This window comes from Lepidochelys olivacea (assembly GCF_965140295.1).
Source record: "Lepidochelys olivacea isolate rLepOli2 genome assembly, chromosome: 8".
In the NCBI taxonomy this organism is placed as follows: Eukaryota; Metazoa; Chordata; order Testudines; family Cheloniidae; genus Lepidochelys; species Lepidochelys olivacea.
The window spans coordinates 75,491,478-75,518,530 of NC_140418.1; the positions used below are offsets into that span (position 1 = coordinate 75,491,478).

General features: G+C 39.6%; 1 protein-coding gene across 7 annotated transcripts in view; it reads left to right on the top strand.

The window, feature by feature from the left end:
- Nucleotides 1-27,053, top strand: part of TGFBR3 (transforming growth factor beta receptor 3) — a 179,190-nt gene that overhangs the window by 123,076 nt on the left and 29,061 nt on the right. For all 7 annotated transcript variants that reach the window (XM_084637452.1, XM_084637454.1, XM_084637455.1 and 4 more), the window contains 6 exons: nucleotides 5,110-5,293; nucleotides 12,122-12,290; nucleotides 14,638-14,785; nucleotides 19,906-20,095; nucleotides 23,523-23,848; nucleotides 24,535-24,687. In XM_084637452.1, the coding sequence (XP_084493578.1) occupies nucleotides 5,110-5,293; nucleotides 12,122-12,290; nucleotides 14,638-14,785; nucleotides 19,906-20,095; nucleotides 23,523-23,848; nucleotides 24,535-24,687 (1,170 nt within the window). The remainder of the gene's footprint in view (nucleotides 1-5,109; nucleotides 5,294-12,121; nucleotides 12,291-14,637; nucleotides 14,786-19,905; nucleotides 20,096-23,522; nucleotides 23,849-24,534; nucleotides 24,688-27,053) is intronic.

Sequence of the window (27,053 nt, forward strand, 5' to 3'; positions counted from 1 at the left end):
GGCTGAATAGCTCTCTTAAGAGACATATACAGGATCTTCTTTAGAATCAGGGACATATGTTTTTTTTGTCTCTGGACAATCAAAGGAAATCCCTGTTGCAGTGCGAGTTCCCCTCTGTGACCAATATGCTGCTGCTGGATAGGAGTGTGCAGTAAGACAATATCTCTTCCTAAATAGTTTTTGTTTTCTGTAGAAATTCTCTCCAAGCCCCAAGAATGGATATTTTGGGGGGGGGGGGAGAGAATGAGAATATTTCATGGAGAAAGGGATGTAGCTGCCCAGTTCTCATTTACTTGAAAGGCAGAATAGCCCTTAGAAATACTTTCTCTTCTGTGATTAGTAACTTCCCTCATCGGTATCTTTTGGGCCTGCACACTGTTTTCCAGACTTAGTGTGTCAAGTTTGAGAAATTCCCCTTCACTCCATCATCTGAGAATGTTCAGTGCATTCAAAAGGAGAAGAAATGGTGACAGCAGTACTGAGGGCATTAGAAATCACCACATCAAATGCAACAGCAAGAAAGAGTGTAAGGGAATACTTTTTCCACCCCATGGCTATGAAGCCAGCAAATAAAGAAGGAGATGGAGTGAGAGGACAATAGCATGCCTGACACAGTGTGTTGCTAGCCGACCAATTGAGCTGTGTAGCACTCAGATAAACGTTATAAATATCTTTGATTGAATGATGGTACTTTTAATTTCAGTGCACCTACATGTCCTGGGTGCTTTAAGGAGTAAGGCTGCTTTCCGAGAGATTGGTTCTATAGGGTAAGTAGTTAATGTACAAAGGCAGGTGTTGAAACAAAGTGATGGTTGATTTTTTCTTTCTTTCTTTTGGAAGAGTTTGTTGAACCCAGTCCAAAAAAAATAATGTGGTTGGCTCACTTAACCTAGCCTTAAGTCCTTGTAGTAAAAATCCCAGCACTGGCAGACAAAGCAGAGTTCTGCTCTTCTTTTTCAAATCTGGTAGTGGGACCAAAATTTCATATGCAAACTTGTGCATGATTTTTTAAAAAGTGAATGAAAAGCTTAATATGTATTTAAAGATGTTTTATTAGCTATCTAACATGTACATTCTATAATATACCCTTACATTTGCTAGTTGTTTTGCCTTCTGTCCTTCAGTTTGTTCCTACTTAGATCTTGTTGTCAGCTTCATTCCCACAGGAAGACATTTGTCATGCCAAAGAATGTTGTAGAGTGTTTCAAAGTTTTAATTCGCAAACAAATAGAAAATCAAACGAATTCTGAGGAGGAAACCTATGCTGTTAACAGACATGGGATCAGTTGAAACATAAATGGAAAATAGAATGACAAGTGCATTGCAGTAAGCTACCACATATTAATATATTTTTCAGCTCAGTGTTCAAAAGTATCCTTTCTTCCTCTGCATAGAAAGTTCTCATTCAATGTGTCTTTAAAATGAATCAGATAAGTAAATGTCAGAACAACATGCCTGCACTAAAATTTTATTTGAAATGATGTAATAACTTACGGTCATTAATAGTAGATAACCATTTCCATCCAAAGATCCCAAAGTTTTTCTATTGTCAGATGAATTATGTTTCATGACACTCTAGTCTTTAAAGCTCATAGGCCTGATGCTCATTTATAGTAAGGCACCTTCACTCGGCATTTTCAAGTGTTTAAATGACAATCAGGACCCACATTTCTTCAGTACTGTGTAGCATAACTGTGGTAATTCAGGGTTTATCTTATTGCTGATAGTGGGAAGTGCAGTGGTATACTGGTGTCCATTGACTTCTAGTGTAAAGTCATAGCTGATCAAGGCCCTGATCCTGCAAACATATATGTGCTTGACTATATGCACAAGAATTGTTCCATGGGACTAACTCACATATGTAAAGGTAGGAACGTGCATAAATATTTGTAGGGCCTAATTAATTACATTTTAGGGTATGTGTATGCTGCAGTGAACACGCAGTGGCCCAGCAGGCTCGTACTTGGATTGTTAGTCCATACTAAACCTCTGCCACCATGTCATCACTACTATTGTTACCGGTGGTAGCTAGATTAAAACTTGTAAGGCACCTTGTATTATACCTTAATATGCAATGTGAACATACCTTAGAGATGTGTTGGGTCAAATTAATCCATAGTGTAGCTGCATCTTGGACACTGGAATTTCTCCAGAAATTGGTTTGGCTCCAATTTAAGGCAGACTTCAAAATCTGCATTATAACATGATTAATTCTTTTAACAAATTGTACTTTTCTGTTTAGGATATGTCTCCTTGTTGCTGCCTTTTCCCAAAACCATAGAACTGGGGTTATCCTACTGTAGACAGACTTTAATGGGGACATACAGGTGCCCAACATCTTTGAAAATCAAGCCATAATTGTCAAATACATTTTAGACAGTGTTTTGGTCCCTCACTGTTTTTTCCTATGGTATGCAGAGTTTACTTTCTTGCTTCAGAAATGTGCTAAACTCGTGTATCTTATGTTGTGCTGAATATAACCTTTTTATGAAAAATGTTTTATGATAATCATATGAACAGCAACAAATAAAGATCATCCAGAGTTGAAACAGATGTTAGACTAAATTTTAAAACTATTCTGGCAAAGGGATAAAGGATTCCTAAGCTATTTTCTGTGACAGGTCTGGTCAAAATGAACTCTGAAGTTCAAGGGTCTTCTCTCTTCAAAAAAGAGAAGTTTATGTGATCTGTGCAGTGTGTCCTCACAAAAAATGATTGATAATACTAACAAATATCAATGGATGTAGGAAAGAACTTTAGAAGAGTTTAACATGCTAGAACATACAAGCTGTTTCTCCACTTTGATGAGCATTTGTATTTGCTAAGCAGGTTGGTTTACAGTGTCCCAAACTGGTACTTTTAATAATGGTTCTAGCAAAGTTAATAACGAGTTGCTGTTGGTTTGCAATGATGGATGTTTAATATAAAAATAACCGATTTTAGTTTATTCCTTTGAATGAGCTCATTGTTGTATTTTGTTGTTTATAAAGCTAGACAGATGTAAATGGCTATTATTCTGGAGAAGCATGTGCATAAATAATGTGCAGGATAGAGCAGAGATTATGATGTTTTATTCATTGCTCTGATTGTAATGCTTAAAGTCGCATTAGACTTGCAGTTCAAAACCAGACTGCATGTTCAGTCCATCAAAAGAAGAGTGCAGGATGAATTGCAGTAAAAAGATGTTCACGTTGCAGAAATATGAACAAATATCTGTTCTCTTGGAGAAGTAGTGTGGCCTGTTTTGCTTGTTTGTGTAAGTGAGAAAAGTGCATGATACACCCCCTTTCTCCCTTGCACTGCAACATCATACTGCCATTTCCAGCTTTGCACAGCAGCTATGTTACCCCCTCCCCCAATCATGCATGGTGGATGGGTAGGGGGTGGAGTCAAGACTCTACACCTCCTATTCCCACCAACACACTCTTCAGCACCAGAGTGTGTGATAGACTGTGGTAGACCTGTTGCAATGTACTCTTTCTTCAAAGCAGTGAGGAGACTTCTGGAGTCACCATCTCCCTCTCAGGCTGGGGCCTGATCATACTGCCACCACCTAAATCTTTGTTTAAATGTAATTGCAGCTCAGCTTTATGCACATCCAGTGTGGTTATAAGATATGTCTAGGCCTTCTGGGATGAAGTCAGGAAAATGTTTTCTAATTTGTTCAGAACAGGTTATTTGGACCAATGGCCCATTGATTTAATTATCTGGGGTACATGCAGGACTTGAGTAGTATATTCTTTCAAACATTTTTCATACTGCTATGGAAAATATACAGTCTGAAGAAATCTTAAATATCTCTGTCTCCCCTTATCATTGCTTTGCTCTGCTCCAGCATCAGAGAGTTTCGTGCTTTCTCACAGAAGGAAATTTTCTAGGTTGTAATCCTTTTTGCACTGAGATATCACAACAAAAAGTTATCTATCTTCCTGTATCTCTTCTCCGCCCCCCTTCCCCCCCATGTTCTCATTAGACTTGACTGGATAGTCTCTGCTGAAACCAGGACTTGAAGGACCAACATTGGTAGACCATGTGGAGCAGATATCAGGCCATAATTATCAGTCACATTGAACAAGCACAAAATACAGTCTAGGATTGATGATTTTTAGCTGCCTTTGAGCTCCTCGAATCCTGAGCCCACTGTGCACTGATCCAGTTCGAAGATGTACATTAGAACCATCTACAGATGCTCTAAATTACCCTAGCTGTCAGTGGCCAGCCCCAAAGGATCAATATGACAGCCAGGAGTTGCCAGGGTGCAGGGAATTGTCCCATACACCAGCTGCAGGGAAGAGGATGTCATAGGAGTTGTAATGCCAGTTCGGTGCCACCAGACGATCCCCTGAGACTGGGATGATCTTCCTTGGGCTAGTAATGCTTGCTTTAGGGCTGCTTTTCACCACCAGTATGACAGAAATCAGCCCAATGCAGGGGCCAGTCTGGCCCTCTGATCTCACCTGCTGCAGATTGACTCCATTGTTGCTCCACCAAAGTCCATGGAGTTGCTTGGACTTACCATGACACAACTAAGAATTATTCGGCTCTCATTCTTCATTTCACTCTGTTCTGCTTCTGCAGCCGACATATTTGAATATCCCAAGGCTTTTGCACATATCCTCATTATAGTGACATGCACTATTCCTCAGTTTTCATTATTTTTAAAGTTATGAGTGAGGTGTTAGGTTGCCCATCAGGGCCTCATAGTGTAGTGTATTTTTCAACTCCTTTCTAAAGGTGTATGGTTGCTCTTACATTTTGGACCAGATATTTCAAGCCTCCAGACACAGGCTCCTGTTAAGAAAGCAACAATATGAGTTTTTATTTAATAAGGTATTCTCATCTGGTGAGGCTTTCAGTCATTATCTTCGGCTAACCTGGACAAGCATGACCTTGTGTTCTTTCTGATCATGTGATATTTAAAATGATTATATGTGGTCTAAACAGTGTTAAAAAACTGTCTGTTAAGCAGATTTTAAAACATGCAAATGTCACTTCATCACTTGCAATGAACGGATTTCTGTGTGACAGATTAAATGGCTTTTTTTAAAAAAATATACTTCTGTCCTAGGTAAATGTGTCCAATTAAAAATAGGGTTTTGTTCCCATCAGGTATCTCCAGGTTCTGTTCTTCAGTTTGAGAAGGGAAATTTCTCCTTGGCAGCAGAAACTGAGGAAAAGCCTTTCCCTCAGGGAAATGAACATCTGTTACAGTGGGCCCAAAAGGAATATGGAGCAGTCACATCTTTCACTGAACTCAAAATATCGAGAAACATTTACATCAAAGTGGGAGAAGGTATGTTTTTTTTTTTAACAGAACAGGGAGTGGTGAGAATGAGGCACATTTTAGTTTGTATTTTACATTCTGTGTCTTAATTATTAAATATAATGCTCAATATTTTAGAATGGAGACCTCGTTAAGAGGCATGTGGGAGAGGGGAATAAAAAGTCTGAAAATCAGGCCATGGAATTAAGTTCCTATGTAGGGATTTTGGTGTCTTATTTTAGGCAGCCGAGTTTGGAAATTTTGTCCAGAATCCATTAGAGGAGTCAAATATTTAAGAAGTCACATTTTCTAAAAGGGTAAATGAATCATGCTGACTAATCAGGTAGCCTGTACTCTTCATTTAAAGAATTGATCCTCAAAAAATGAAGATGAGTGGGATTTATTTTTGCTAGCCAGAAAGTCACTGAGGTTTTTCTCTGTTTATTGCTTTATCCAAGAAATGAACGGGGACTAAACTGCTTTGCACAAAGAATTGTTCCCTTCTACCATTTTGAAAGATAAGTAGCCCCCAACTTGGACATGTGTACTTTGTAGCCTCAAGGATTCAGTCTGAATTAAAAGAATGTGAACTTTTTTTTTTCTCCCTCCAGCTGCCTTTTTTCTGAACACACTCTGTGAGTTAGTCAGTTCAGGAGAGTTGCTATATGATGCTGACCTGCAGCATACTTACTGCATGAACCCATTCAGTTAGCCCATTAGGAAATTCTTACCACTTACAAAGGCAGTTGAAAGCCTTTTCATGCTATCTGGCCATATAATGCCCCACATCTTCACAAAGAGGGTGGGGAGTACTGCGTGCAGCTTTCCATGCGGGGACAATTTTCATGCAGGCCTGGATGATAGGTGGAGGGTGCCAGCATATTCTGCATGCATATTTTGCATCAGAAAAAGTAGAGTCATTCACTAACTTGCTGCAACTCTCAATTTTGTGCTCTGAAGGCATAATCAGAGTTGTAGATCAAAGCAATGTTGATATCCAAACACAGTGTAAATAATAATTGAGATACACACTGAGCACAGTCCAGCAGTTGAAAATGAGGGCTTCATCTTCAGCACAACTGGTAGTGCCCAGGTATCGTAAAACTGGCACAGAATATTATCCAGCCATATGAGGCTCCTTCAAGTACTATGACTGGGAATAGTAGAAATCAGTGGGAAATTTTAGCAAACTCCAGCAAGTATTAGAAATATAGCATTTACCAGAACCAGTGGGCTGCCTAATTCAGCAGTGCTCCTGCAGTAATGCTGGAGAAGACAAAACTGCTGCGTAATTCACCTAGCCAGTTACACAAGACTATGTGGAGAAAACCCACTTTCTGAAGCGCCTGCATATGATCACTTTATTTCCTGAAGCATGAGTCTTGCCCCCGCAAATCAGAACATGCCTGTTGGTTTTATCCAAAAAACCTGCCAAATTTCTGCAGGGATTCCCCCGTTTGATTTCTTTTCTACTTGGCACCAGTTTAAGACTTTAATGCCAGAGGGTCATTCTTAAATATATTTATTAGTTTATTAAACTAAACTTCCTTCACTGCTGTTCTTGGAACATATGTACACTGGTGGTAGTTCTCTGTATGCTGTGGAGATGAACAATTAATTAGATGCTTCAAAAATCTGACTGAATTTTGTAGTCTGATCTGCAAGTCTCCAATCAGATAAGCAGTGAAATATATAAGAAGCTTGCTACAGCTAAAAACTGTTGAACACCACAATTGAACTAGGAATATCAACATGAGATGGGGCTTGGCAGGCAACCAAGATCAACACTTTTTCAAGGAGTTCCTACGAACAAGTTGAAGTGTAACCCCTATTTGGTTTTTAGATTCAAACTGTCTTTTAACTCCTGGCAAGTTGTGAGATTTGAGTCCTCAAATAGGCAGAAGAGTGAAAAATCAGATTTCTTCAGCGTATGCACCACAGCAGTCTAATGACAAGAAGATCCATTGCATACAGTATCTCTTTGCAATATCCCTCCTTGCAAGTTTAATAAGGGAATTGCTGAGAAACAAAATACTGAACTGGACAAAATGCAGCCTACACTGAATGAGCGCTTTCAGGCTTTTGAAACAAAGGTTAAGCTACCCAGAGCCCAGCATGCAAGATGATGATTGGCTCCTGTAAAGTGCTAAGCACCCTCCACTTCCACTGGCTACAGTGAGAGTCGATTGTGGTTGGCATAAATTAGGACACCTGAGTGTGTCACCTAGAACTGTGTTGTGTAGTACTTGATTTCAAAAGGACTGTTCACATAGCATGGTACTACTCAACATGAGTAAAGGAGGCAGAATCTGGTCCAGGAAGAGCTCAGCACTTTAGAGGTTCAGGCCCTAACTGTGAATAAACTTGAACAGAAAATTCAGTTCACGGGGAAGAAAAGACTGGCACCTGAAGAAGAAAGCTCATTCCCAGGACAAAATCACTTCTAACTTTGCTGTTCTAAGACAACACTGTTGAAGCAAGGAATGGCTGCTGAAGGGAGGGTGGAAATCTAGAAAATCAGGTCAGCTAGGAGCATATAAATCATGGGGATGCCATATCTCAAGGATATAATGGAACTGGCTGATTAGAGATCAGCTGGATGGGCATAATCAGAACGTTAGACAGACTGCACTGAAATCCTGGGCCAAGGAAACATATGTAAAATGGTGTTACTATGTAAAATGAAGAGGGACTCAGAAAAGAACTGAAGTGGAGAGCAGTCTGATCACTATATTATCAGAGTTCAGAGAGTGAGACTGGATTCTGTTTGCAGGGACATGTCAGTGAGAATACAAGAATACAATACAAGACCTCAGCCAGGCACACACAAGGAGAAATGCCTTTAATGATATTTAAAAGGATGTTATTGATACAGATGTGATGACAGCAATTCCTTGTCCGGCAAGGATAAAGTTAGGATAACTTTTTATGACAAAACATGTATATTTTGAGACACAGACTGTACAACACGTGGGATCAAATTTAATCAGACTTTGCTGGTGCAGATGCTGAAACTTCTATGTAGGACAGAACCCAGGTTTGGTTAGCATCAGTTAACAAATAGCCTGTTGCATGCTATTAGTGTAGCTACTGTACTAATTGTTACTCCAACCATTTACTACAGTTGATGGCTTTGTTGTTCAGTTCAAAAATCCTGTGAGTATAAGCTCCATAAATATTTGGGTACCTGCCCTGTAGTTTAATTTCTTTGTCAGTGATGGGTGTGGTGAATAGAAAGTGATGTTATACTACATGGTTTGCAGGATTACTGCTTTATATATTTCACTGAATTAATATTCAAGCTTTTGCTAATTAATCTACAGAATTTTGTACTGAATCATTTTAATGGTTTTGAGGTTGCTGCTTGAAATCACATTCACCTCTCATCTCCCTGGCCTGCCCCTTCCTCACCCCACCTTCCAAACTCCTCCCCATCCCTTGCACTGAAGAATTGCACCAACTCCCCTGCTGGGGCACAAAATCTCCACAGTAGTTTTAAATTCTCCTTGGTACCATTTTAAGGCTGACAATTCTGTGCTGTCTTCAACATTCTGGAATAGCAGTGTGCAAAGAAATGAGTTAAACCACCAACATGCGTGACAGAGAGATTTCTCTGCTTGCTCCTGGGCTGAAATCCCAAACCTTTCTCTCATACCAGACTTAGACTTTGAAAGGCGAGTTCCAGTTGGATGGAATTTTTACAGCTGAATTCTAAACCCTTGGCAACAGTGGTTTATCATGGAAAGGTGATGCAAGTAATGGCTCCTAATGCTCTTAAGCCAGGAGCACTAATTTAGGGTCACATTGGCCAAGAACCCAAGGGTAACACCCAATTCATACAGAATGTAGCAGAATGCAGCCTCTCTCATCTTTAAAATGGAAGTGCTACCCACAGAAACTACAGGTCCCAATGTACAGTATTCCATATTAATCCAAGCAATCTGGCAGGCTTTGAAGATGAAGCAGCTGCCGGCTACATTGCAGAATTCCGGTGGGTACACTTTGGCAAACTGTGTTTCAAGGCATCTGTATATTGTGACCAGATACCCTATCATGTATTCTTTCATGCATATTTTACAACAAATTCCATAGTAGTATTGTCTGGAAATTACAGGAAGGTGCAGAGGCCGTAAACCAACCACTCCATAAATCATTTTTTAAACACCAGTTAAATAGATTATTAAAACCGTAAACTCCCCCTCTCAAACAACTAGAAAATTCATAAACTAGAAAGTATCGGGGGGTAGCCATGTCAGTCTGTATCCACAAAAACAACAAGGAATCCGGTGGCACCTTAAAGACTAACAGATTTATTTGGGCATAAGCTTTCGTGGGCTAGAACCCACTTCCTCAGATGCATGGAGTGAAAATTACAGATGCAGGCATTATTATACTGACACATAAAGAGAAGGATCATATATGCCATCAGAGGTTATATATGCCATCATGTGCCAGCAATGCCCCTCTGCCACCATGTACATTGGCCAAACCGGACGGTTCCTACGTAAAAGAATAAATGGACACAAATCGGACACCAGGAATGGTAACACACAAAAGCCAGTAGGAGAACACTTCAATCTTCTTGGACATTCTATAACAGATATAAAGTAGCTATACTTGAACAAAAAAACCTTCAGAAACAGACTTCAAAGAGAAACAGCAGAACTAAAATTCATTTGCATATTTAACACCATTAATTTGGGCTTGAATAGGGACTGAGAGTGGCTGGCTCATTACAAAAGCAGCTTTGCCTCTCCTGGAATTGTCACCTCCTCATCTATTATTGGGAGTGGACTACATCCACCCTGATCAAATTGGCCCTGTCAACACTGGTTCTCCACTTGTGAGGTAACTCCCTTCTCTTCATGTGTCAGTATATTTATGTCTGCATCTGTAACTTTCACTCCATGCATCTGAAGAAGTGAGGTTTTTACCCATGAAAGCTTATGCTCAAATAAACCTGTTAGTCTTTAAGGTGCCACCGGACTCCTTGTTGTTTTCATAAACTAGAAAATAATGACCAAGGGCAGACAGCATGGGGTTCCTTTTATCTTGTGTTACAATCAGTGTCTTGGAAACTAGCAGTGGCAAGAGTAAACAGTTTTTTTGAGGAGGAAAAAGAAACTACATGTATATGTCAAATAGCCAGTGAGATAGAGTTAAAATGAAGAGCAGAGGGAGAGTGTACTATCAAGAAGAGGCCCAGTGTGAGGAGTCTCAGTACCAATGGCAGCTGGAGAAACAGATTGATTGATTGAAAATTCTAGAAACACTTAATGAAGATGCCAGGAACAGGAATCAAGCTCTTTGCGGTGGCTAATGATATAAAGCATGTGGTGATCATCCATGACCTACTGAGAGGCAATTATTTTATGGCAAGAAATGTATTACAGTGCTGCTGCTGAGGGTTAAATATCTATTTATTTGAGTTCAGTATGGATCATTTTCCATCCTCTGCTATGTGGGAGGAGTTGGCAGAATTGCAGCTGCATTCAGGGCTCATCATCTGGCCCGGCACATAACAGATGTTGGGGGAGCCTGTTGGGCAGCCTGCATAATGTAGTCTCATATAGTTGTGATAGAAAGATTATCTAGAGGAGGAAGCAAAGTGAGTATTCAAAGACCATTTTGTGCAGGGTTGGGGAAAGGAGCCATCTTAGCTGGTTGCACTATACCTAGGGATTGCAGGAGTCTCTATAAGAAGTTATGTACCAAACTAGAAGTCACTTGAAGGATGATGTCAGCCATAACATAGAGAACCAAATGTTACAAGTGGTTTTAGAAACTGAGCTAGGTCTGTTGTGCAATTTTGTCTGCACCATATCCTGAGTTTGCTCATGAAAACTAAGTAACTGTTCATCCTGCTATTTTGGAAGGATAATCTTGTGGTTAGAGCAAAGGCTAGGAGTTGGGGTTTTATTTCTGTCCTTGCCACTGATTTCTTGTATGACCTTGGACATGTCACTTAAAACCTGTGTGCCACAGTGTCTCCATCTGTAAAATGAGGATAACTGCCTCACAGCTTATCATGAAGATTAATTCTTATGTTAAAGTACTTTCACTTCCTTGGATGAAAGGTCCTACAGAAAGTAGTATTATGGAAATACTGGTATTTTGAACGCAATTTTACAGACCCCGTTTAAAAATCTGGCCCCCAAACTCTTGTTTCTGTTGTTTTGCATCACAGATTCAAAAGGCCACCGTCAACTTGAAATCTCAGCAGTATTAAAAAAAAAAAAGAAGTATAGTAGTTTCAGGTACCACATTTGCCCTTGGACCTATCTGTTGTGACTTTATAATCCGTTTTCCCTCTTGCTGTGTGAAGGGTATACGTATGGTCAAACACACAAAGTAAGAAAACTGAAAATAGAGAGAAAATATCTGATCTTTCACTTATATTAATCTTGGATGTTATGACTAATGACTAAAAACATTTCTGAAGGAAGGAAGTCTAGCTTTTATGTTGAAGGTATCCCTTTTAAATATTTTCTGTGAATTACATTCAGAAGAAATATTTTTTTTAACACAGTGCACCAAATTAACTGTACTTTTATTAATTCTGAAGAAAGTTTACTACACCTGTCATTTTTCAGATATCACCTTTACTACACCTGTTTCAGATGTCTGAGTGTTGTAAATGGAAACTGTCAATTATAATTATTTATAGCTTTTGCTTCAGAGATATCCTGTATTGTTAGAATAGTAACACCATTTTTTTCAAGATTCTTGGTGTATCATCCATACTTATGAAAGTAAATATACTTATATCAGGAAGTGTTGAATTTAAGTGGAGTGAGTGAGTGTTGGGTGGGGGTACATATATATCAGTGAAGATGTGTATACTTTTTTTTCCCCCAGATCAAGTTTTTCCTCCCACATGCAACATAGAAAAGAATTTCCTCTCTCTGAATTATCTTGCGGGATATCTACAACCAAAGACAGCGGAGGGGTGTCTCATGTCTGCCACAGACCAAGAGAGAGAGGTTCATATAATTGAATTAATCACTCCAAACTCCAATCCCTACAGGTAAAGTGTCCACAAATTAGTTATCTAATCCTCACAAGTTTACTTTATAACTTAAAGTAAAAATCCTAGTGTCCATCAAAAATAAAATGAATGGGACTTCCTGGTCATTATAAGAAAGAGTTGAAGAATCTGACCGGTTATACTTTAAATTAGGTAGACATCTGAGATGTTTAGTACAAGAAGGATATTGGAGCCCGACCCTGGATTGATGCCTCAAAATGATACATTCATTTTCCTGTTTGGACTGTAAAAGTAAAGTGTAGTTCCTGTGGGCCATATCCTGCCATTGTTCTGCAGGCAGAACTCCTATTCAAATTGTGGGACTACCACAGAGTAAGGGTGGCAGAGTCTGGCCTGAAGTGTTCAAGAGGACTCATCTGGCACAAAGAAGTGAGCATTATCTGGTAGCGAGCACTCCCAAATTGTAATCACGGCACTATCAGTGACTTGCCAAATCATTTAACCTTTGTGACTCTGTTTTCCTCGCAGTATTGCTTTCTAGGGTATTCAGCTTAGCTAAAATGCCATGAAGATGTAAGGCAAATTTTGGGGTGTGGTTTTTTTGTTGTTGTTGGGTTTTTTTTTTTGGAAAGAGTATTAACTTGTAGCCTAACTGGTCACAGTGGAGTCAATGGTAAATTTCTGCTTGATTTCAATGGAAGCAGAGTTAGGCCAATGTGGAGCATTTTTTAAAATCCCACCTGTAAAGTCCTATATAGGTGCTAAGTACTGTTATTGTACATAAAATCTGTCTTTCGCTGTCAGCATAGCAGTGCAACTTTTCCACAGGCACCAGTAGAAGTGTGTATTCCTCAAAGACAATGGAAAGAGACTAATGTCTGCTTGCCGAAGAGACCAGGCAGATCTCTAAAAGTTACCCAATTTTGTCCAAATTTAGTTATTTCATTAAGAGCAAATCCATCTCCTTGGCAGTGGAATTGGTACACCTCAATTATACAAAGGAGTTGGCTTGGGAGGGGGCTACACAGGGCTTGCACATACCCAGCATGATGCTGAACCCAGCTCTGCAGGTGTTCCTTAAATAGCAGTGCCTGGGAACTTGAGGGGGGGCTGGGTCATGACAGAAGAAGGGCAGGGTAGGGCCCATGGATTTGTTGCTGCATGGCATGAATAAAGGGCTCCTTCAGACATTGTGCTGAAGCAAAGCTTCTATGGAGCAGTTCCTTTCCATCACTGCCACCACTGGTCTCATGCAGAGATACCCAGTTACAGCCTTCTGCTTGGGTGGAGATCTGGGTCTTGGTTTTGGCTGAAAGTGCGTAATGGGAGTTTACTTTTCAGATATTTAAACTGCACATTTTTCTTAGTTTAAATGTACTAGTAAAACTTACAATTAAAGAAGAAGTGTACTAATTCAGAACCTGCCTCAATCCTGTTATATGCCCAGATGCTGCCTATGTTGAAAGGGCAGCTGTCTGTGCAAAGTGTATGCCCACTGAGCTACACAAAAACCAACAGGAACTAAGAGGGACATGTGCATAACTACAGGAGATAAGACAAAGGCCCCTGAGACACTAAATCAAAATGCAAAGTTTAGTTGAGGCCTATTAATTGGCAACAAACATACTTTTATGGTCTACGACTTGGTAAAATCATGATGGAAATGAAGATTTTCTGTTGAATTTATATTCTGCATCAGGAAATGTTATTGCTGGGTACAAATCCACTTGCTCTACTTATTTTACTGTGCTATTAAAAACCTGGATTGTATTCCTCAATTTTCCAGCAATCAGTAGGTTGGATGTCTGTTTTCTTTTCTTTTTAAAATAACTATATATCTAGAAGTATTGTAAACTAAACACGATAGTATAATAACTCTACAACACATGCAAAATTTTAAGTGAAAATAATTTCTACAGTTTAACTGCACAGGCAGATGTATTACTAAAATACATTATTTGTACTCTTTTGTGTTGCTGAACCTGCCTAGTTTATTTTGGTTTTTGGTACGATGGAGTGATTTTGATCTTCAATATATCTATACCCATGGAAAACTGAAATAACTATATTTAAGACTTGTTTGGCTGAAATGAGGTAAAAATATTGTATAAAGCAAACAGCTGGAACAAGTAACAAAAACTTTCTGTAAATAGGAGATAAATATTGAACAATAATTATTAGTCTGAAAAAGCACTTGATTCTGTTATGTAAAATCGTTTTAGTGTGTGAAGTAGCAATCTGTTTTGCACATGTTGTGGTGCCTGGGATAATCTCCAGGATTTTAATCAGCTGGCCAGACACTGGAATCATGATGGACTGGAAGAAGTTTGATAGCTGAAAATTTCTGGCATTCTGGACTTACTTTGTCTTTATTTTCCACATACAGTGCTTTCCAGGTGGATATAATCATTGACATTAGACCATCTCAACCAGACATCATGCTTGTCAAGGACCTCATACTTATCCTCAAGTGTAAAAAGTCTGTCAATTGGGTTATCAAGTCACATGATGTTCAGGGAAAACTGGAAGTGGTTGTAAGTTAAGGCATTTTTTAATTTTTCAAGAGGCAAAATGCTGTTAATAGCTAATATGTTATGTGAATGAGTTAGAGTACAATAACATACTGCTCGCCGAATGTTTTCTTCCTCCTAGCTAACATCCCTGAGTTATTAGCACTTTTCACAAAGCAGCATTCAGAAGTCTCTACATATATACAGAGGAACACATACACAGAAAAACTCTTCTCGCAGCTGGTGACATTTGGGCCAGGTATGGACAGTGCTGCTGATTAGAACGTAAATCCCTCCCACTTATCTGACATCCATGAGATGTATGCAGATTCCTTACACGTTCACTTCTCATGTGCCGGTACCTCAGTGAATGAATTCATAAGTTCATCTCAGAAGTTGGCAAGATGCCTGCAAGGGCATAATCGTAACTACAAGTAACACACCCATATCTCCTACAGAAGTGGGAACTGGTTAGTTCTGCTTATGCTGGGAATAACACTGGACTTCATGGCTAGGCTGTCCCTTGCCAACATTTCTACCCACATATAGTGTTTGGCCAGACCGCCCTCACCTTTGCTCAGGCTGCAAATACAGGGTTTCAAACCTGAAGTTAGACTCCTAAATCCATATTTAGGCATAGCTGGAAGTTCCATTTCAGAAAGACACCTGATGCATATTCCTTGGCTCAGCACCATATTGGTTGAGAACACAATAATGAGCTTTCCCTAGTGAAAAATAGATTGATCTTGACCATATAAACAGCATGGCCCATATCTGTCATGTTTGATTAGTTACATTGCATGCTCTCTGTTTAGCTTAATAAGCTAAATAAAAGATATCTTTGTTGGGAGCCAGACCTATGTCCTAATGGTTAAGTGCTGCAAGCTAACTGCAGGACACTCTGTGAGCTGTAGTGCATTTATAAGAACATCACTTTGCTTGGCAGCTCTCCTCTCTTGCTGATTCAGGAGCAGTACTACAGGCCCTGGAGAGAGCTGAATCTAGATCTCCTGGGAGAATTGTAGGCAGGGTGCAGCATCTTGGGGGTAAGAGAAGTAAAGGGAAAACAGGAAGGATGTTCAAGCTATGGAAGGAAAAGTTATTCTTTGTGACATCCTGTGTGACATCTCAAAATTCCCCTCCCATGCCAGTGTATGGAAGGGTAAAGTGTACCCTGGGTAGACATGTGCAGTAAGGGAAAGCCCAAGCTTAGTTTACTGAGCTTAGCACATCCGTAAGCACAGGGACACCCCCTCCCCCCCAAAACAAAAGAGTTTAAGTTCTCATTCGGGATTGCTGCGTAGAATTTGCTATTAAATGTTTTAGACATAAACTGAAACTATGCCTTTTTGAAGGAGTATTTTTGCATGCTGTAGGATTGAGAGCAAATCCACTGCATGCTCAGAGGCAGCTAGAACCTAAATTGCATGTGCATGTAGCTACCTGAAAAAATTGCCATTTGTGGCTTATGTATTTGCCGTCATATGAAATCCTAAAGGACAGTAAAATGTCTCAAATGTTTGGGTGTTAAGAGCACAAAGCAAGATTACTGATTTTTTTAACATGGTCCCTTTTTATAGTTCAATTAAATATTCAATAAAAACGATAGAATGTATTCTTTCATAAGACCATAAGAACAGCCATACTGGGTCAGACCAAAGGTCCATTGAGCCCAGTATCCTGTCTTCCGACAGTGGCCAATGCCAGGTGCCCCACAGGGAATGAACAGAACAGGTAATCATCAAGTGATCCATCCCCTGTTGCTCATTCCCAGCTTCTGGCAAACAGGATAGGGACAACATCCCTGTCCATCCTGGTTAAGTGGATGAACAATAATGTAATGTTTCTCATTTAGCATAACAAAAACAGGAAACAGTATTACATTTTGAAATGTTAGGACATCTGATCATTTTTATTTCCATGCTAAAGTTCTTGGGCAAATATTTCCTCCATTGTGTCATTCAAAATGTGTCCCTTTCTGAATATACATCCTTGGCCTACAGTAATTATGGGGGGAAAGAACTGAATGTCTCCATATCATTCAAGAAGACTATACATTACAGTTCTCATCCAAGAATTGGGCTGTGTTTATTCCTTTATTCAGATGAAGTCCTTTCCAAGCCCAATTTTGGATATTGCGTAAAAACATTACAAAACAATTAGGTAATGTTTCATTATGTTCTTTTTCGTTTATTAGCTGAATCAGTTCCACACTTCTGAATTTTCCTAACTTGCCCTCAGCACAAATCACAATTGTCCTGGGAGAAAGTACTGGCAAACAGTGAAAGGTGAATACTAAGCTGCCTCTAAACCAGGGAAGGGAGTTTAAGGTCCAGATTCATAGACTCGTAGAAATTAGAGATGGAAAGACCAATTAGGTCATCTAGTCCATCCCACAGTTTGCTATGCTCATGAGATTTTTGATTAAATACTACAGCCCAGTAATGTATTTCGTATGGAAAAAGGAATTACAAAATTATAGTGCACACTGATCCAAATTCAGCCTGAGGTAAGTGGGCACAGTTCCACTCACAGCGTGGCTGAATTTGGCCCATTTTGTACGGCATTACATATTTGAATTGGTATTGTACCTGGGTAGATTAATGCAAATTATTTTCTCTCACACATGTAGAACACCACTTGGAATGCCTGGCGTTCTAACCACTCCATTCAAGCATACCAAGTTTTGCAAACCTATAGGTTGTGCTGTGGGTGAGGAAGAGAATATACAATATATTGCCAAGTTCTATTATCTCCCATTCATTTTAGCATATAAAAGTGCAAGTGGGAATGGGTAAAAACCAAAAGATTTAAACACTTGAAGAAATGTTAGGACTGTGCTTTGGATAAGAAAAAATAACCAAGTACCATAAATGATGCCAAGTTCTGAAATGGTCTCCATTCATTTCAGACTGCATTTGGGGTAGCTGTGTTTGTTTGTGTATTTGTTTTGGGATGCCTGCCAAGTATAAAGGAGAAAAGATTCTGGAACCTACCAGCGGAAACTGCTGTTACATCTTCACAAGAACATCTGGAAAATATGTAAATAGCTTTCTATCTCTAACACATAATGGTTTATGAATATGGGTCCTCAAGGTGTGAACCAGGATGTTGACAGGGCATACAAATGAATTGCCCAATTCTGCCAACCCTTGTTACTACACTTAGTCTTGCTGGGTTTATGCACAGGAGTGAAGGAGTGCAGGTTCAGTGGGCAATGGAGAGGTGCAAACAAATACTAAAATAGGCCAGTGCTAGTTATGACAAAAATATTTGTTCAGTTGTGTTGTCCTAACAACAAAATTTAAAAAGTGAGGGCAGAAAGGGAAATAATGGCAAATTTGGGGCATATAGTAATTCCAGCCAGTCAGAACTATGTTTATTTGAAATGTATATGAAGCTGTATCCAGATTAGTATCTGCTGAAAAGTAAAAATTTGAACCAAGGCATTAAGATGAGACACTAAAATTGGGATGTCCCTTGTTTCCTTTTTTTTTTTTTTTTTTTTCCTCCTTCTTGAGGGATTTTCCTATATTGATAATGCTGCAGAAAACTTTGTGGCTACAGATCACCCAGCTCGCTTCTCATTATACTTTGTTCGGATAGCATGATCTTTAAACTATAGATATCAAATTTTTATGTTTAAAGAGCCTGATAATGAATTCCCATTAACTTTTCTGGAAGTTGAGAGTATAAAGAATGTTGGATTGGACCTTTAGTTTTATCAGCGGACCTACCTACTCATATCTCCTTGTCCGAAAACTTGGTTGATGACACCTTAAGAGGAAATGTATTTCTTTGAACCTTAATCTGAAGCAGCAGGCAGATATGACAAATGTCCTGCAGCAAGCTGGCAAAGACAGATCAGCACTGTAAATCTTTTAAAGTCCTACAGTGGGAAAGGATTAAGATTTGGTCATGTTGATGGCAAACAAAATGGGAAACAAATGGGGATTTTAGCAAAAGTGCAGCGTATATGATGGAGAAAATAATCAGGCTTGGAAATGAAAGTGTTTTTTGTGCAGCACGAAAATAGTATGATCTACATACAGAAAATACAATGCAGGCACATGTCAGCAGTTAAAAGGTGGTGCATTTTCCTCTTTACTGGACATTATTATCGCATTCAGCTTGGTCTGTAGTTAATGTGATTGTTACTGAACTTAATTTTGTGTAAATATATGTTTAAACTCAAGATGCCAAATATTTAAAATAAATTTAAAGTGGAATAACAGCAAATATTTTGTCTTACCCTGTAACAACTAGAGATGCTTGTTTTATCCCTTTGACTTGCAGATATAAACGAGAGGTTTTGAAATTTAGCATAATTATTTATAATAAAATGAAAGATGACGGACATCTGTAATCAGCTGGAAATTGTTGTGTAATGTCACTATGAAAAGTGTGTACACAAATAAATTCATATTGTAGCTTATCAAGTTATGCACAAGTTGTATTTATGAGAATATACATGGTATTTATATATATTTTTAAACATGTCTTATAGTTAGCTATAGTTTTGAAAGGTGCTGAGTATTGTAGGTTTCCAGTGACTGAAAAATTTACAGTGATGTTTGAGGATGCTCAGCATTTTTCGGGAGGCATTCAGTACTTCGGAGGATCAATTTCTAAGAGCCTCTTTTAGTGAGACACTGAGGCCCATCTGATTTCAATGGAAGTTAGTGCATAAATACTCTAAGGATCTGGGTCTCAGTGTCCTCAAGTCCCATTGGCTTCAAAGATGGAATAGATGATATGCAGCTGTACTATAAAGGATTGGGTCGTAGGCTGTGCCTTTTTCATTGCTACCATACTGTGCAGGAGACCTGACTAGTGGTACAGTGAAGATTTTTGCATACATAATTAAAATGACACCACCCCAGTGACTGGTGAGGCAAGGTGGACATTTGAAAAAATCAGGTCTCTTATTGTGGTTCACCTCAAGTCATGGTCTGAAAATTATATGGTTATATTAAGGGCCATATGTTTGTCCCAGTGAACTTTTAGTAGGAAAGGGTAAAATATGTTGACAAACCAAATGCAATAGATGATGATCTTTCATATTTTTAAATTCATTTTTCTATGACTGGAAAAAGCTTCAAGTGCCAATTCACGGAACCAGTCTCTTTCTGTTTTATATGCAGGCACCAAACAGTATTGGCTTTGGAAAAGAAACAGAACGATCTATGACTATGAATAAATTAGTAATACCTGATATTCCCTCGTCTCATGAGGATTTGATTAAGTGGGCTTATGACCATGGCTATAGCCCAGTTACTTCCTACACAATAGCCCCTGTAGCTAATAGGTTCCATCTACGAATTGAAGACAGTGGTAAGTATGAATGTGGATTTTTATCATATACAAAAACATACCATACTCTTTGGTAAGTGACATTTTGACAGAGCCTCATGTGTTTGAGGTTTCATTCACTGGGATCTCAATACTTCCAAGCTTAAAACACCAAGGGAGCTCACATCTTCCAGTCAGCAAAATCTTACCCCCAAAAAGTTATGAGAGTTCTAGTAGGAAACCCCAGTAGACTGTGCTATTACCTGAAATATTGGGGTGGAATTGAGTAGCTGCATTTACCACAACCTGAAGCTAATACAGTTAACTGTACTCAGTGATCCCTGGAATTAGGGACTGCCAATGGCTGGATAGGTTGTTAGTTAGTCTGGCTTTGTCTTTCAAATATGAACATAATATTTCCCTGAGTTATTTTAAATGGTTTACACACAAAATTGTCTCAACAGAAGAGCCTGGGCAAAGATAGTAAATCGAAAGGCTTTTAAAAGATAGAGTTATTGGACCAAAGTCACTGATGACAAAAGTGGGTCAAACTCCATTGAAGCCAGTTAAGTAATAATGACAGGTTTCAGAGTAACAGCCATTTTAGTCTGTATTCGCAAAAGGAAAAGGAGGACTTGTAGCACCTTAGAGACTAACCAATTTATTTGAGCATAAGCTTTCGTGAGCTACAGCTCACTTCCTCGGATGCATCCGATGAAGTGAGCTGTAGCTCACGAAAGCTTATGCTCAAATAAATTGGTTAGTCTCTAAGGTGCCACAAGTACTCCTTTTCTTTTAGTTAAGTAATAGCCACTCTTACACTAGATCTGAATTTGGCCCATTGAGAATAATGTTTTACATAATAAAAAAGCTTATATTTGTGTATCGAGAGTAGTTGTGTGGCTTCCATATAATTAACTGCTTAAGACCAGATGTTGTGATTTCAACCCTGAATAACAATGCAGAGAGCCTAGGGTCAAATACTACTCTTATTTGCCCACCAGTGTAAATCAAGAGAACTTGATTGAATATTGAGGTTACCCTGGTGTATGTCTGGAACTCCAGTTGAGTTAATTCTGGATTTACACTGGCAGGTAACAGTAAAATTTTACTCCAGGAATTGATGTGTGACAGCAGCATTGTTGAAATGAATATACCGTATTCATTGGTTGTGATGTTTCCTTCTCATTTGTTTACCCTTTGCAGATAATAGGCCCATTCCTTGAAGTCCTTTTTCAGTCCTTACTGAAACAAAATTCCAGTAGTAGATATGCCTAATTAAAGACTTACAGGATTGGGCCCATCATCCACTACTGCATTTTATAAAGGAAAAATTGTTGTAGTCATCTAGTAAATATGAAGATGCTGTTGCTTTTGCAGTCCTGCAAGACAGTTATTCTGGATAATGTTTGAACACGGTGTCTAGGATGTGGCTCAAAACCAAGAGTGCCAAAGTCAGGTCGGCCTGGCAGAAAACAGGACAGATACCCCAAACTGGTGTTATATTCTATAATTAAATTTTACCAAACTAATACCAAGTGTGCACTCCTGGATTATTATATTAGCCTTACCATGGAGCCACAGAAAATCCCCTTAGGCTTTTCATCATATCTTGCCACTCAGACAAATTGGACTTAGTGATGAAAGGTGATTAAAACCAAAATTCACCTCACAGTAGGTTCTTCCAACCCAAAGGATCAGTCACTCACCCCAGGTTAATGGATGCTCTGGATCTCATACCAAAAACAATGCTGACAGCCAATGTCTTTTATCAAACTAAAGAAAAAGGAATTAGAGTTATTGAGAGGTTAAAGAAGATAAAATATAGAACAGGTGTGTCACAGTTTGTAAGTCCAATTGATAGCAGAGATGTAATGTCTGCTAGTTCCTATAAGTCTCTCATGGTTTCCCAAAATATTTTTGGGGACCTCTGTCTTATATCTGGAACGCCTCCTGACAGCATCCAAATAGATCAGAGATGCAGAATTCCTCCCAGAGTTCCTTCTTATAGTTGAAAACAGTCTGGAAAGTGCTTTTAACACAGCATGGGCTCTGCCACTGTTGACTAAACAAACAGAGTTTGTGTATCTTCCATTTTTGCTTAATGGCCCTTGCTTTGAAGTTAAAAAATCTTTCATTTACATTTCCGAGGCTCCAGTCTCCAATGGGTAAATATAATGTAAAGACAATGTAATAGCCAGAAACAATCCTTCATTAGTTTTCATGTAGTTTTACAGGTCAAGTAAATTTACATGTAAAAATTAACACACATTATTGTTTTAGGGTTAATTAAGTACAAGGATAGCAAGCACAGGAAATAGACAAGAGGATACAATAACATTAGTATTTCCTTTTGATCTATACTAGCAAGTGAATTGGTTTGAACACACTATGACCTTTTAGCATTTCTTTGGTATTCATACACAAGTGAATTGCCCTATTGCTCTAATCTGAGATGGTCTGCCAGCGTCAGAGAACTAGTGACCTGTTAGATATCATCACAGTGGTTTCATTAATTAGCATTCACATTTAGGTAGGAAATGTTCAAATTATAAAGAACATGATGAAAGGGATACAATACAATACAATTTTCGGATGACACTAAGCTGGGGGGAGAGGTAGATACGCCAGAGGGTAGTGATATGGTCCGGTGTGACATAGACAAATTGGAGGATTGGGCTAAAAGAAATTTGAGGTTCAACAAGGACAAGTGCAGAGTCCTGCACTTAGGATGGAAGAATCCCATTCATTGCTACTGGCTGGGGACCAACTGGCTAAGCGGCAGTTCTGCAGAAAAGGACTTGGGGATTTTTTTGCCTTTGTTGCCAAGAAGGCTAATGGCATATTGGACTGCATTAGTAGGAGCATTGTCAGCAGATCGAGGGAAGTGATTATTCCCCTCTATTCGGCACTGGTGAGGCTACATCTGGAGTATTGAGTCCAGTTTTGGACTCCTCACTACAGAAAGGATGTGGACAAATTAGAGAGAGTCCTAGCAGAGGGCAACGAAAATTATTAGGGAGCTGGGGCACATGACTTACAAGGAGAGGCTGAGGGAATTTGGCTTATTTAGTCTCCAGAAGAGAAGAGTGAGGGGGGATTTGATAGCAGCCTTCAACTACCTGAAGGGGAGTTCCGAATAGGATGGAGCTAGGCTGTTCTCAGTGGTCGCAGATGACAGAACAAGGAGCAATGGTCTCAAGTTGCAGTGGGAGAGGTCTAGGTTGGATATTAGGAAAAACTATTTCACTAGGAGAGTGGTGAAGCACTGGAATGGGATACCTGGGCAAGTGGTGAAATCTCCATCCTCAGAAGTTTTTAAGGCCCGGCTTGACATAGCCCTGGCTGGGATGATTTAGTTGGGGTTGGCCCTGCTTTGAGCAGGGGGTTGGACTAGATGACCTCCTGAGGTCTCTTCCAACCCTAATCTTCTATGATAATAATTTGATTTACTCTTTTCTGTTTCTAGAAGAGATGAAAGACGAAGACCACCCTTTTCTTCCCCCAGAGCTGACCGAACTGCTAGGTACTAACCCTCTGCCTGCTCTGAAGGAGCCCACATTAAGCGACGGCCTGGGTTTTCCTTTTCACATTAACAGAGGAAGGCATGATAAGATGGGAGAAGGAATCTCCTTATCAAGGGATACAGTAGACACAATAATGAGTCGTTTCTATGAGCAACTGCTTCAAAAATCTGAAGAACCTGAAGAGGTTCAGGGAAGCATTGATGTAGCCCTCTCAGTAAAATGTGATGACAAAATGATGACTGTTGCCGTAGAAAAAGACTCCCTGCAGGTTAGTCTGCTCTCTTAATCCCAGACTGTGAAACACTTTACAGAAGGTCAGATCCTGGCCAGCCATTACCTATAGCCACATGCCAGATAACCCACAGATTGAAGGGGAAACATATGGCAAAAATTCTTTCCCCCAATTCTGCGTTCTGGCCTGTCCCAGAATTTGTAGACCGGTGGTTCTACAGGCTCTTCACAACTGGAAATGTGAAGAGGCAATTGGTGGATGCCAGAGACTATAGATTGGGACTGTGATGGACATCCACTATGATCCCTAAAAAAAAAAAGCCATCTACAGCTCTCCTACCCTTCACCTTCTACACAGAGGTTGTTTGTGCCTTAGGGAGGAATAATTTGCATTGTGGATGGAAGTCTTGTACAGAATAAGACTTTTTTTTTTTTTTTTTTTTTTAAGTTCAGCTTTGGACAAACAATGAAAATGTAGGGTTTTTTTTTTTTCTTTTTTTACTCCATGTGATGCTTGTCCCTTCTGTTGTTCCAACAACTAATGTCATTGTGTGGCAGTATTTTGTAGTAAATGTCACAGGACATGCAGTTCAATGGCAATCTTATTAACAGTCATGCAAAAATATATTAAGCTCTGCTTAAAATAAGAGTATAACTTGTATGTATCTCATGCAATTGTATTTTCACCGAGGTTTCAGCCACTTATGCAATGTCATTGTTTAGGCTAATGGTTACACAGGGACAGAACTCTCACTACTAGATCCTGCCTGTAAAGCGAAGATGAATGGTACCCATTTCATTTTGGAATCTTCATTGCACAGCTGTGGGACTCAACAGATAGGCTATGCCTTGGATAACATAGTTTATTTTAACTCTGTGAGTATTTTATAAGGAGAGATGTTTTTCTTTGCTGTGTGTTGTTATGGCACAATAAGGCTATAAAGACCAAATTGTGACTGGCCCTAGTATGAGTATTCAGGAGGTGTGCATCCTTCTCAATCTTTTCATGCCCAGTCTAGGGCCAGTCACAGTTACAGTCCGTGTACTTAGGAAAGTGCAAGGCTGCTCCCTCAGTGTGCTGCTGGGTGCACATGACATCCCAAAGAGAGTGGGAGGAGATGGGTGTGTGTTCCCCTCTTCCGCACTAGGCATTGGAGCAAGCCAAGTGCACTGTGGGGAACTGGCTACACTATTCCAAAAGATGATGCAGCCTTCCTTCATGCACCATGCTGCTTGGAGAGGGAAGCACAAGTCTTCCTTGAGCTCCCCCAGGGCAACTCTGCAGTACCCCACCCACCCTACTGGCACAAGTCAGCCCTGAGCTGGTATAGCAACAAAAATGTATGATCACAAAAGAAAATATAAATTTACATAAATTAAAATTCCTGTAGGTAACATTTTTCTTTTACAATTTTGAATGAATAATGCTGCTGAAATTGAGGGGAGTGGTCCAATCTGTGCAGGCTTCTATCTTGCTCTTTTGCCATTCAATGAAGGCCTGGGCTTTTCCTGAGCACAGACTGCTGGTCATGGTAAATTGTGTAGTGCTATTTTACAGTGGAACAAGTGCCCACTAAAACACACACTTTCACCTGTGTCCACTAACGTAATACCTGAACCCAGCTCTTCCACGATGAAAGGCTGGTGGACTCTACCAATAAGCTCCTCAAATGTGCTTTCAAGTGTGTTTATTCTCTGGATACAGGAAGGCAGTATTGTATGCTGTTGTCACTTATTACTTTTCACATGAGCATTAGCCTCATTACAAGTATGTGTTTTAAAATAAATATTCAGTTCTCATCTATTTGTGTGCAAGACAGGCCTTGACTTCAAGTTTGAATCCAAGTACAGAATTCACTTCCCCAATTTGGGTACCCAAACAACTACTTGAATGGGCACTGTGGGTACCCAGATAGCTAAGTGCTGATCTGAACACCCAAGATAGGCCCCCCAGTTTGAAAATTGGTTTCAGAATTCTCATACAGCTGCATGCTTGGAATGTAATCTGGATACGGATAGGTAAGTGACCACAGAAAGAATCCCACTTTGCTTCTAGGCTTTCTACTACCAGAATTTGCACAGCAGTTGCGCTGTGAACTTGAATGGATATTGGCCAGGCCAGGCCAACAAGCACTGATGTGTTTTACTCTTTTGGGGGTTTTGAGCACATTGCAGTATCCCTGGCAAATAAAGGAAACCCAAGAATAGCTACAGCCACTTGATCAGACCTAGCCTGGGTAAAACTATTCTGTACTGGCAAGACAAAATAGCTCTTGACTTAGAGATGGGCCCAAACCAAAAACTTGAACCTAAACACCCCAAAACTGTGGAAAATACACATCTCAATATAAACTTTGTGTCTGGACCCAGTCCGTAGAGTGGGTCAAACTAAAACTGATCTGAGCACCTCTCAGTAAAAAAACTGATTTGGAGCTCCACGTTACTGTACAATTTCCCGAGCTTCCAAGGGTTTGGGAGAATTCCCACTGAAAGGTGATTCAGCAGTCTGCAGAAAGGGTGAGGTGTCCAAACAATTCAGAAGAAAATGGCACTTGTTAGAAGTTGTGCTATATCTGAGAAAACAAAGCTGAAGTTGTGAGAGAAGCAAAAGAGCAATGGAGGAGCAGATGGGGAAACACAGAAGCTTAGTGGTGAAGGTTAGAGAGAGAGAGAAAAGCAGACAGAGGATGAGTGGAGCACCAAAGAGAAGGTGTCTCAGAGGAAAGAGAAAAAACAGAGTGGAAGAGGGGAAAAGAGGGGTCAGGTAGGGGTCCAGAGAAGAGAGAAGTGTGAAATGGGATAGCAAGTTTTCTGGCTTATGCCTTTAATATTAAATAAATAAAGAGGAGGGTGGGGGGATACAGAGATTTTACAGGAGAAAATCCTGTTAACCGCTAGAACTTTTTGTGATTTTTCCAGGAGTCAGTTATTGAATGTTGGAAGGTATGTTAATCCATTTCAGAGAACCGCTTCTTTTAGCAGTGTTGGATACAGAAATTCCAGAAGCAGAGTTGGACTGCTGGTATGCTCATTTACATACCAATACCCAGGCTGCTTTTCCAACATAGAGAGCAGTTTTATGGCTCTACTGGTTTTGACATCTGGGAACAAACTGAAGGTTATTCCGCATATATAGTATACATACTTTAAAAGCTTAGTGCTGGGCTGCAGGGATGGCTGTCACAACTTCTTGGTCTTCATGTTCTGAAGAAAGGAAGAAACAATTAACATGAAAAGGGAGT